At 41.4% G+C, this 12,337-nt stretch overlaps 1 protein-coding gene across 2 annotated transcripts; it reads left to right on the top strand.

Moving 5' to 3' along the window:
* Positions 1-1,659: 1,659 nt before the first annotated feature.
* Positions 1,660-12,116, top strand: taf15 (TAF15 RNA polymerase II, TATA box binding protein (TBP)-associated factor). 2 transcript variants are annotated; one of them, XM_085479391.1, is made up of 16 exons: positions 1,769-1,836; positions 2,497-2,521; positions 2,646-2,682; positions 2,773-2,839; positions 3,218-3,275; positions 3,432-3,649; positions 3,734-3,887; positions 5,372-5,406; positions 5,964-5,996; positions 6,499-6,608; positions 7,054-7,183; positions 7,264-7,377; positions 7,468-7,537; positions 7,654-7,742; positions 8,176-8,293; positions 11,645-12,116. In XM_085479391.1, exons 1-16 carry the CDS (start codon positions 1,827-1,829, stop codon positions 11,682-11,684), a joined length of 1,308 nt encoding a protein of 435 aa, XP_085335517.1. In that variant the 5' UTR covers positions 1,769-1,826; the 3' UTR covers positions 11,685-12,116. The 2 variants fall into 2 exon arrangements, with proteins under 2 accessions (XP_085335516.1, XP_085335517.1); XM_085479390.1 differs by lacking the exon at positions 5,372-5,406 and having other exon boundaries at positions 1,660-1,836.
* Positions 12,117-12,337: the final 221 nt, after the last annotated feature.

Here is a 12,337-nt window from a genome sequence, read left to right as displayed (position 1 = left end):
TGCCATGCTGGCAAAAGACCAATACACCAAGACAAACAGCCATTTGTGCTTTTTACACAGACAGCCCATTTAACCAGGGAACTTGACACAATGTATTTTTTTTCTATCCTCTGTTAAATAATTCTGCAACTACCTCTGATAGTGTCCTCATCGTGATAATATTCCCTTTATTTATGATTAGTAATCTTTATCTTCAGAGGTGTGGGTGACAGTTTTAGTGTTTGCTTTAAAAAACAAAAAACAACAAAAACTCAAAACAAAAACTTGATGGAATATTTCTCTGGACAAGAGGTCCTTGGATCGCCTCGCCGTTGTCTTTGTTGAACGCAATGAAGGCAGTGAAAGAACTGCTCACTCCTGATTGGACACTGAGCTGCACCACCTTCTCCTTCACTCCTCCACCTTGCTGTCCTCTGTGCTCTCTCTCCTCCATCTCCAGAAAACAAATCAGTCTGAGCACCAAACCTGTGGACTGTTAGTCTGCAGATAAGAAGGAAAACACACAGAATTCTCATGTTTGTCATTTTTCATACCGTATAGTATATTAGTTTACCAGTCCAACAGATTTATGTTTCCAAATGTATTAGCTCTTTATTATTTCTTTCTTTTCTTTACTTTACCCACCACGGAGGCCGTGGAGACGGTCAGAAAACGATTACAAGAAGACAGCTCTTTGGAGGACAGGACCAACTTCACACCCGATCAGATCTGCACACTGTTAGACCTCTGCCTCACCACTACATATTTCAAGTACAACGAAGGCTTTTACAGACAAAGACATGGCTGTGCCATGGGCTCCCCCGTGTCACCTATTGTAGCCAACCTTTACATGGAGGAAGTGGAAAGGAAGGCTCTTGGCTCTTTCAAAGGAAGAGTACCCAGCCACTGGTACAGATATGTGGACGACACCTGGGTCAAAATCAAGACACAAGAAGTGGAATCCTTCACTGCGCACATTAACGCTGTGGATAAAAACACGTTTCACCTCTCATCCAAGAAGCTTCTTCAGTTCTAAGGTCAAATGGTGGAGAGTCCCAGATTCCCCACCATTCCAAATCCAAACTCCAAATCTGGGACTCCCCACCATTTGACCTTAGAACTAAAGAAGCTTCTCGGATGAGAGGTGAAACGTCTTCAAGTAACTTAAAGAAGTCCAGACACTTTTCTTTGCAAGCTCCTTTGACTACGATAACCTGGATGACTGAGAACCTTCACAGACATATACCTGGATAGAAGAGTTTGGAGAGCTATTACCTGAAGGCTACATAGAGAAATTACAAGAAAGCTTCAGACTGTGCTGAAGAATAAAGGTGGTCATACCAAAGACTAACTTTCAGGCTCTTTAGAATTGTACAAACACAGTTTTTGTCTTATATACTGTATTTCCAGGTATGTTTACACATGTTTCAATAAATCCCTGCAACTATTTCCCATTTCCCAAAAATATAAATGAGTGAAGGCTGGCTCAAGTCCTTTGCACATCACTGCATACACATTAATACAATTATCAATTAATCCCTAAAATGTGCATTTTTGTGAGCTGGACTCACACAAGCCTAATCAGATATCACAGAGAAGATGCGCAACTTTCTGCGCTATTTCGTCATTAACGCCCAGGACCAGCAGGGGGCGTGAGCGCGCTTTGAAGGCGGGCTCCGGAGCGCCCCGCCCCGCATGCAAAAGCTGCTGCATTTAGCACAGATTCGCAGCGGCGTGTTCGGCTCTGCGCTGTTTGTTGCGCACTTTCAAGCAGAGGTTTTAATCAGCCACGACGAGAACCAGAATTCATCAGCTTTTAAACTACATATATATAAAGAGTACACACAATGGCCACTGGTAAGTGAGAACGCATTTTATTTCCGATGAGAAAGTAGGTCAAATAGCTTTGGAGCTAACGTTAGCTTGCGAACCGCGAGGCCAGAACCAGGGCTCCGTCTATTCCATGGAACGCAGGCTCTTTTTCCCCCCCTCATTAATGCATGCAAATAATTTTATTTGTTTATAATTATTTATCTTTTCATTATGGGAAAGTGCTTCACGGCATCTTATTTTTAGCTGTACTTCAAAACACGAACTGTGGCTACAGTGGGCTTTGTCGGGGTGGCTGTTAGCAAAGAAAATTCAAAGCGTCTTTGTTATGGCGAAGGCTGTTGTTTCTCTTGCGGATCCAGAAGTATTTTGCTCTTGTAACGTTATCTTATATCCTGTGTTATAGTTAACTGTAATCGTACGTGTGTGTATTTTCATTACATCAGGCTGTGCGAAGAACAAGGGGTATTTTGAGCAGATCATTTGTTTCGTTTTCAACATTTAGTCTAAGCCTACGCTAAAGTGACCGCCATTTTCCCGGCTCGGCCTGACTAAGGGCCTGTTGGCGTGTTGCTGGCCTGCTTAAAGTAACCTATTTTTGCCTTTGAGGCCAGCTGCTTGGTCAGCTAGACATTTACTTCACTTTTTAGCAAACACATTTACACCACTGTGTTATTTTTGTTTCAGACTCAGGCTACGGTGGCCCGCAAAGGTAATGTGCAGACAAACTTTAAAGTACATACCCATGTTCAAAGCGTGTAACTGAACAACGTTTTAGCTTTTTGAACACATTTTAAACCCGGAAGCTAAATGTCTTTTTAACCATGTGTCTGCAGCTATGGTTCATATAGTGGAGGTCAGCAAGGCGGGCAGGTAAGACCTCTATTCTGGCTACTTGATGTAATAGTACAAGTTCATTTATTTTAAAGTAAAACCTGCTTAACTTATGCATTTGATTGGCAGGGTTATGGACAAGGAAATAGTGGCAGCTCCTATGGAGGACAGAATTATAGTGGCTTTGGACAGCAAGGTACAGTATGTAAATGCAATTTAAACACCTTTTGTTAAACAGAGGCCACCTAAAAAGTGTCTTTTTTTTATCATTATTATTATTATATTACTTTTTTTTTTTAAATATCAGTTACTAAAATGTCTTTTCACATCTAGTTTAGTTGGTGTTTAAGTTATGTGTCCTTTAAGATCTGGCATACGCCTGTGTCCACACACAAGTTTGGTACTGGTTTTTATTGTCTTTTGGTGGAAAGTATCCCGGGCACAGCAGAGGTCAGGATACTGTCCACTTTAGTACAATCTCATTTGGTACAGGTTAATTGTTTTATAAATTGTGAAATGCTAATGTGAACCTTGGGGTTGTTTTTAAACTTGGTTCATCTCTTCATCTCCACAGAAAATTATGGCCAGTCTCAGCAACCGAGCTATAATAACTATGGACAAGAGTCCTCTGGGTAAGTTCATAATATCTCTGTATTAGGGATGGGGTGTGTTTTGTGTGTGGAAATGGGAAAAAATCCAGCAACGATTTGTATGTATGTAACTAATGCAAGATTTAAGGGGGGAAACATCCAGCTAATTCTGCACTTGGTTGATAATCTCCCATTCAGATATGGTGACAAGCCCTCCTATGGGCAGCAAGGATCTGGGTCTTATGGACAGCAAGGCTCCTACAGTGGTCAGGGGCAAGGTGGAGACAGTTATGGACAGGGACAGGGCGGTGGTGGTGGTAGTAGCGGATACAGTGGCCAGAGTGGTGGCAGCGGTGGATACGGAGGCCAAGGGCAAGGAGGAGGTGGTGGCGGTGGATATGGACGATGGAATGAAGGTATGCTAACTGGATCATAAAATCTCAATAAGTCTGTATTTGAAATTGGCCTGTGCTAAGAATTTCTTTTCTGACTTCCACCAGGTGGTGAAGGTGGTGGTCAGGGTGGGAGGTTTGGGCGTGACTATGGAGACCGTTCAGAAGGAGGAGGCTACAGAGGCAGAGGCCGTGGCGGCAGTGGCTATGACCGCAGTGGTGGATATGATCGTGGCGGAAGAGGCGGACCTCCTGGTATGGGGTAAGTTGCACAGTGCCACTGCCCCTAAGGTACCCTTTTTAACTGAAATATGAGAAATGACTTGTTTATAAGCACATCATCACCACTCATCAACTACAAACCATCCACATAGATGGATTTTTTTCACCACTCATCTGCTTTGTGCTCCAGATCCGCAAACACTGGTAATTTTTCTTCTTTTAAAACCTGAACGATCAAATGTTGCCGCAGGTAAAAAATTTCCCAAACATATGCTCCAGGTGCTCTGAGCCTTGATTTTTGTATTTTTAAATCTTTTGTGTGTGTGTGTGTGTGCGTGTGTTTAATCTCATAAGAGACACGCTGGTGACAAAATCCACTGTTAAGATTGTGTGATTTGTACTCAAGTGGTGGTTAATTGGAGCGTAGTTGCTCGACTCATTGGAGATCCACTCACTATCAATGGGATCTTAAGGTAAAAAGAAATGGAGATTGAATACAGCTGCCCAGATAAGAGCTGGTTGTGCAACTAACATACCCAGACTGACACAAGTTTTGTCCATTTGGCAACAAAGGTTGAAAAGGACCTCTTGGTGTTTTCAGAGACTTTCATCCAGTGGAATATTAACCTAAATGGTGCCATACCATTCTTCTTTTTCTTTTTTACTTTGGACTAATTTGTTACTAAAAATGGATTTGACTTTTTAACATTTAAACTGTGCCTCTATTGAGAGGAGGTAAATATAATCTTTATTTTTGGAGCCTGTACAGTCCGAAAGTGCCACATTTCTTTTTCATCCTTTAAACCTCCTGTTATGTTAAGATCTCGGTCTCAGTTAAATTTCCAGTAGCCACACGTTTTTAAGATGCCAGTAAGTTCACAAACTCCAGTTTTTGGTACTTTCATGTCTTATAATGACCACACAATGTACTGTGAGCAGTGGAAACTCCCCTGAGGTGATGCACTTAGACCTGGAGCCACATTTTCAGCTGCTTCACATTCAACAGGTTTCATTCAAGTGTTGTATATTTGACAATGGCGAACATGTATGTTGTGTTAACATGGATCTACATTTTATACTACAGGTGATTGAACTAAAACATGGACCTCAGTAAAAGGATCACATAAATGCACTCAGTGGAAGATTGCTCATTGGTTTGCTGCACCCCTTAACATCAATTTGGCTCATTTTGTTTAAAAAACAAAAAAAAGCTGTTTTTTTTTTTTTTTTTTCTTTTCTTTTTTTCCAGCTAATGGTATCTAATCTGGCCATGTGAAAAGTACCAAATTATCTGTAAACGGTGCCCCAGTGACATGTAATAACTACCTGATTGTTCAGTCAGCGCTGCCTAGTCGTCTGCTTATTGATCTCTAATGTCAAAGACTAACGCATTCATCGTGTGAGACATTTCCACCGTAGTCGCACACCCTGGCAGGAGTGCATACTGGTGGGGATGTAGGGGAGCTTTGAGCTCTCAGTTGGGACAAAGGAAAAGCCATCATATCTCCAATTTTTCCTCTGCAGAGGTGGTGACCGTGGTGGCTACAAAAATTACGGTGGTAAGTGACGAGCATCAGAACTGTGTCGGTGGGGGAGGAAAGAGTTTGAGTTAGGAAAAAGAAAAGAGGGTTTAAAAAAAGAGAGAGAGGAACTTCAGTGAATGCCACCATTTCCATGTCCAGATCCCAAGGGTACTCCACCTATTGCTATTTGTCATAATGGTAAAGAACATGGAGCTTGAGATGTAAAATAATGGTTGCATGGAGACAAGAGCTGATTGTAAATGAGAGGTGTTCCCAGGATGAAGAAGGAAAACTTTCTAAAACTGGAGACTTTATGGTGGTTTTCATTTCTGGTGTAAGTTCAAAAAAGAAAAGTGAGGGGAGGAAAAAAAAAAAACAGAACAGTTCTGTTCCTGTTGAAAGGTGTTGGTATGTGACGCAATGGTATGAAAACACCCACCAGAAAGCTGTTAACATGGTATTTGGTTAATTTTCTTTGGTATCATTATGCAATGCTAGGGACAAAGTTAATACTTAATTATGTGAAAGCTCACCACGGAGTTAAAAAATCCTTTTTCACACATTCTCCTTCCATCCTCTTTTCTGTTTTCCAGGATCTCGAGACTACGGCTCAAGGGATGAACCAGGTGAGACTTAAAGTGGACATTAAACATGTATGGGCTAAAAGCCCTGCACTGAATAAGTTACATAAATTTTACACTGCCTGTGGAGCCGGATGTAAGAAACGAGTGTTTACGTTTTTAAAATGAGTTTGGCGCCATCTTGTGTACAGGCTGGGAGACTTCACCAGGTTGGTTGGTTGTTTTCGGCTAATACATCTGCATTGGTTTATGTTGCCTAACTAGCGAGAGAACACAACTCATTGTACAGCCAGAGGCAACACAAAGGTGACCTCTTGGACTCCTTATTTTTAGTATTTTCTGCTGAGTTGGTTCTGTTTCTAGTTGATTAACACAAGCTAATGTAAATTTGTTAGTCGGAACTTAAAAAAAACAGCCAACCTGGTCATGTCATGTACTGTTCTGTAAGACGGAGCCTAAACATGTTCTGTAATCTTTAAACACTTAAATTTGATCTGTTTTTAGATGAGGTTTGTTGACACTTTCTGTCGTCTGATCTCATCCACAGCTGGAGAGCAGGACAACTCTGACAACAACACCATTTTTGTACAGGGACTTGGAGAAGATGTCACAGTTCAGGAAGTTGGAGACTTCTTCAAGCAGATTGGCATCATTAAGGTACTGAGCGAATCTGAGACTGATTTCTTTTCATTTGACTGGATTTTTATTATACCAGATCAGTCCTTTCTTTATGCACCTGAAGCAACCTCTATCATTTTAATTTCAGTTATGTCTAATTTATAGCCACAAAACTGACAGTAGGGGTAGTGCATTACGATGCAATCATGTTGCCTGGCCTAATAATGGACTAAAATGATGTAAGCATTACAGAGGACCAGAGGGCTAATACTATTTATCTGTCTTTGATTCATATAGGCAGCATCTACCACCTCTACTTCATTTACTTTAGTGTAATTAGGTTTCAGTTTTCCACCAGCACAAACACACACGATGCTAGTAGCATGGGCGTGTACTCGTGTAGGTATTCATTGCAGCAGACTCAGGCATTTAAAACAGTAAATGCAAAAAATGCTGATCATCTCGAAATGTTCTGTACTTTTAGGTGAATAAGAAGACTGGCCAACCAATGATAAACATCTACTCTGACAAAGCCACTGGGCGACCAAAGGGTGAAGCTACAGTGTCCTTTGATGACCCTCCATCAGCCAAAGCTGCTATTGATTGGTTTGATGGTAAGAGCCCTGATATGTATTTTTATTTCCTGACATGTTTCAGCACTGTTTTCACTGACCTGTTGCTTGTTTAATTTCAGGAAAGGATTTCAACGGCAAACCCATCAAAGTATCATTCGCCACCCGCAGAGCTGAGTTCACACAGAGGGGTGGTGGTGGTGGTGGTGGCGGCGGCGGCAGAGGGGGGCGAGGAGGTGGGTGTTGCTCAGGCCGTCATCTGGGTTCAAATGATATACAGTTGGTAAATTACGTTACCTGTACTGATGATGCATCTTGGTTGGCAGGTTTCAGAGGTCGTGGTGGTGGTGGACCCAACTTTGACATTAAAGGAGGAGACTGGCCTTGTCCCAACAGGTGAGGATTTTAAACTTTTTTTTATTTCATTTCTTAATGTTTATTAATAAAAATTCAACAGAACATGTCCATTTGGCTCAGTTGCATTTCTAAATGCCTGGATTTCCTTTCCTCAGCTCTTGCGGCAACATGAATTTTGCCCGGCGGCAGGAGTGTAACAAGTGTGGTGCACCCAAACCAGGAGATGGAGGATTTGGAGGTGGAGGTGAGTGCTTTAGAGATGTTCTTTTACCTGAAATGTTTACAGGATTGGAAAATGGTCCCTGTAGCTTTAGCGAAAAGAAACCTGGTAGCAGGAACATGTTTCTAAGTATGGCTAAAGTTGCCAAATTCCTTTTTTTTTTTTTTTTTTTTTTTTTTCTCTCTCTCTCTTCCATCCTTTGTCCAAATCCTTATTGCTCAATTTTTATGTTAATACATTTAGTAATGGATTAAAGGCTTTTGGGTGATTTCAGTTTTGTCATTTTATAAATGCAAGAAACTCATTTTTATTGTAATGAAAACGCAAAGTTTAACATAGGAAATAACAGCACCACTTCAGAGTAGTTGCATGTGTTAAAGACTTAAATTGTTAGGCTAGTTTGTGCTCTAACCTGTCACGGACCCATTTGTGTTGTCATGTCATGATGCATTTGCAGATCGTGGAGGCAGAGGCGGATATGGAGGCGACAGAGGCGGTGGCTTTAGAGGGCGTGGAAGTTTCCGCGGGGGTGACCGCGGAGGATTTGGAGGTGGCGGCTACAAAATGGGAGGAAGGTCAGTTGAAGACTCTTGGCTGTTGCAGTAGTGTCATTACAGCAGGGTGGTCCATCTACTTTGTTGCTTGGTTTAAAAAGTGGTGGTTTCTTGTGAAATGGCTCAAGCAGTGATTTCACTCCTTGCCCAATCAGTGTCGTGCAGTCTGTCACATTTTTGCTGGCTGAGGGGTGCTCAAGTACCAGTACCTAATGGAAAACGCTTAAAAAAAATAAATAAATAAAATGGATGGACTTAGAGTAGGTGTTAGTGGAAAAGAGACTTTAGACCAGGGGTGGAGGAACTCCAGGCCTCAAGGGCCAGTGTCCTGCAGGTTTTAGATGTGTCCTTGATCCAACACAACTGATTTGAAATGGCTAAATGACATCCTCAACATGTCTTGAAGTTCTCCAGAGGCCTGGTAATGTACAAATCATTTGATTCAGGTGTGTTGACCCAGGACGATATCTAAAACCTGCAGGACACCAGCCCTTGAGGCCTTGAGTTTCCCGTATCTGCTTTAGCCACTACTTTATGGCCAGAAGAGGGCGTACTCTGCCCAAAAATGACTATAGTTTGTCTTTTTCAGTAAGATAAGACTCTATTGATCCCAAGACCAGGAAATTTTTGCGTCACCTCAGGTACAGATATCAGAAGGAAATACAAATAAGTACAATTAATGAAAAAAAGTAAGATAATACACTAGGGCTACTCTATTATGGCAAAAATGATAATCACGATTATTTTCACTAAAATTGAGATCTCGATTATTTGACGATATTTATTTAACCCTTTAAGACCTACTATAGAACCAAGTCCGCCAGAGCTTATATTATTTTTTCACATGTTGTAGTGCCATTTGTGGGAGCATTTCAAGTTTGCTATACAGCTGTTATAGCCCATATTTTAATAATATGTATGCATTAAGTCCATAGTAACTACATTAATTGCAAAAAAGTGCAATAAACTACAAAAAAATTGAAAATCGTTTTTGTTTTTTTTTTACATATATTTCTACTTGGAGAAATTTAAGAGGTTTATGCCTCAAAACTTTAAATACAAAAAAGTTGCAAAAAATAGTTTCCCACCACAGGAAATTTATTTTGAGTGTCTTCATAGTTTTATTTTGGAGATACACCAATTTTTATATACTGCAGGAAAAACGAAAAAACAATCCTATGATGCAAATTTGCAACGAAAACAGCAGGTGCATCAAAACAAACTATTTCCAGCAGTGCAATTTGAGTTCTAAACATCCCAGCAACTATTCAGAAAAGTCAAACATGACCAGTATAGGCTTTTAAGGCCTACAAGTAAAAAAAAAACTACATTTTCCGCTAAAATGACGTCACTTCCGGTTTTGGGCAGGAAATGGCGGACATGCGATAGTTCGCGCTGACGTCTGTTTCACTGTGGGAAGTGTTACAAACAGCTGATCGGATCAGCAAAACGTGTTTCTGGAATATTATGTTTTTGTTCCTGCAAGCGCTTTTTATGCAATTTTTGCAAAGCTTTATGTGGAAGGAAACCGTGACCGAGGACAAGCTGATGGCATAAGATGTAAGTACAACTCCTCCGGTTTCATATGCAAAAAAAAAATATTGTGCTAGCTTACACGGTTCAGGTTCTACAGGGATTTAAAAATAGTTACACAAAACGGAGCGTGCTGCTCTGACCGGCTTTAAAGGGTTAACAATGACTTTAAAAAATAATATAAAATAGTGTGCAACACCACTGATGTTTTTTTTTTTTTTAACCTCTTTTCAACCAACAGCAGTCACTCTCCTCTCCAAATAACTTCTGCTTAGCTTTCTGAGCTTCCCTCGGGTCCTCTTAATCAGCAGTCCTCAACCTTTTTTGCGCCACGGACCGGTTTATGCCCAACAATATTTTCACGGACCGGCCTTTAAGGTGTCGCGGATAAATGAGGGAGGGGCTAATAATCGGCTCAGTCATTTTTAATGATCGTTGAAAGCCCAGATCGTAATCGTGATTAAAATTCGATTAATTGAGCAGCCCTATAATACACTATATGCAATGGTAGCATACACAGTATGTGATTATGGATATGGTTGGAAATATGCAAGACAAACTATATAGCTTGACATAACTATTGTATGTCAATGTTATGTATGTATAGACATGTACACACTAAATATACATGTGCAAGTATATATGTATGTATATGTCCATACACATGGAAGGTCCATTATGCATGAAGTGGTGACCGTGGATGTTCAGTGTCCAGTGCCTTATGACATCGTGATTGAGGAGTTATAGAGTCTAACTGCTGTTGGGATGAATGATCTGCGAAAGCGCTCCTTCCTGCAGCGAGGGTGTTTCAGTCTCTGACTAAAGGAGCTGCTCAGCCCACTCAGATACTCATGCAGTGGGTGATGTGGGTTGTTCATGATGGATGTCAGCTTTATTAACATCCTCCACTTGCCAACCACCTCCACAGACTCCAGGGGACATCCCAGCACAGAGCTAGACCTCCCCACCAGTTTGTCAATCCTGCTCCTGTCCCTGTCCGAGCATCCATTCCCCCAGCAGGCCACTGCATAGAAAAGGGCAGATGCTACCACAGTGTCATAGAATGTCCTTAACAGAGTTCTGCAGACTCCGAAGGACCTCAGTCTCCTCAGCAGGTGGAGTCGACTCTGGCCCTTCTTATACAGGATGTCTGTATTTGTAGTCCAGTCCAGTTTATTGTTGAGGTGAACACCCAGGTACTTATAAGAGTCCACTATCTCAATGTCTTTCCCTTGGATGTTCACCAGTGTTGTAGGAGGTGACTTCCTCCTGAAGTCTATGATCATCTCCTTTGTCTTGTCGGCGTTGATTTGGAGTACATTGGTCTCACACCAGCCAACAAAGTCACTGATGACCCCCCTGTATTCCTGATCATTCCCGTCTGATACGCATCCAATGATGGCTGTATCATCTGAGAACTTCTGTATATGGCAATCGTCCAAATTATAACAGAAGTACTTTGGCAGTATGATCTTCAAGGAGATTAAACTGCATTTTGTGGTGTTAGCAAGCTGTGAGTGAAATTACACAATCCAAGGAGCCCCTAAGTGTTCCAGGTGTCTGAATATTCACTCTGAATTGTGTTTGGTTTGGCTTCATAGCAGACTTGTTTATTGCTCTACCCTGAAGGTGACATGCTGCATTAATGGCTTTCTGCTTTATTGAAATCAAGCTCTGCTGCTCATTTAAAATGTGAAGGCCTGTGCGAATGAGAAGTTGACATTATGGCTCACCTTCATTTGCCGGCTGATTCCGGTTTTTATCTCAATGACATTAGCACATGTGGGTCTTCGTTAAAATGCAGCCCGAGTAACAGACATCTTTGTCTTCTCCCCTCAGAGGTGACCGCAGGGACGACAGAAGAGACCGGCCGTACTGAGTGCTCCAAAGAAGAAAACCATTCCAGCCCCTAACTTTGCCGTGGACGGAGGATTTAGATTGGAGGACTAACTGGGTGTAGGAGAGGGGAGTGTGTAGATGAGACAGATGTGATTTTTGTCTACTGTAGCTGGTGCATCCTAAGTATTACTGTTCTTCTGTGATTCAGGGATGTGTTGAGCTTATGTAAAGGGGCTGATTGGCACCTGTAGGCATGTGGTCTTTTGTTTTTGTTTTTTTCTCCCCTTTTTGTTTTTTGTTTTTATTTCTTTGTACATCTTTTTAATTTGCTGTCAGATTCTAGTTGCTGATGTTATGTGAGGTAGACTTCATACCATTGTTTTGTATAAACGGAATAAAATGTTTTACTTGGTTTTCTTTTTTTCTTTTTCTTTTTTTTCTTTTCCAAAATTATATTAAACTGTGATCTTTTCTCCGTGCTCCGTGTGAGTTCATTACACACTAACCTCTTCAGCACTAAAGAAACAGCAAACTGCATGTGATTCATATCTTTAAAATTGGTTGTGTGCAGCAGGGGAGACGCTGCCGTGCCCTGCTGATTTGGATTTTTTTTGCCCTGCAGTAAAGGGGCAGACGAGGGGCGGTGCTGACACTCCTCTCCCTGTAATCCTCCAGCTGTGAATAACCTCCGTC

The sequence above is a fragment of the Copadichromis virginalis genome, linkage group LG14 (assembly GCF_057382275.1).
Source record: "Copadichromis virginalis isolate Kocher_CV1m ecotype Utaka linkage group LG14, C_Virginalis_male_GT1.1, whole genome shotgun sequence".
NCBI classification, from domain to species: Eukaryota; Metazoa; Chordata; class Actinopteri; order Cichliformes; family Cichlidae; genus Copadichromis; species Copadichromis virginalis.
Note: the sequence above shows the minus strand (reverse complement) of the source record. Positions and strands in the feature narration are given on the sequence as shown.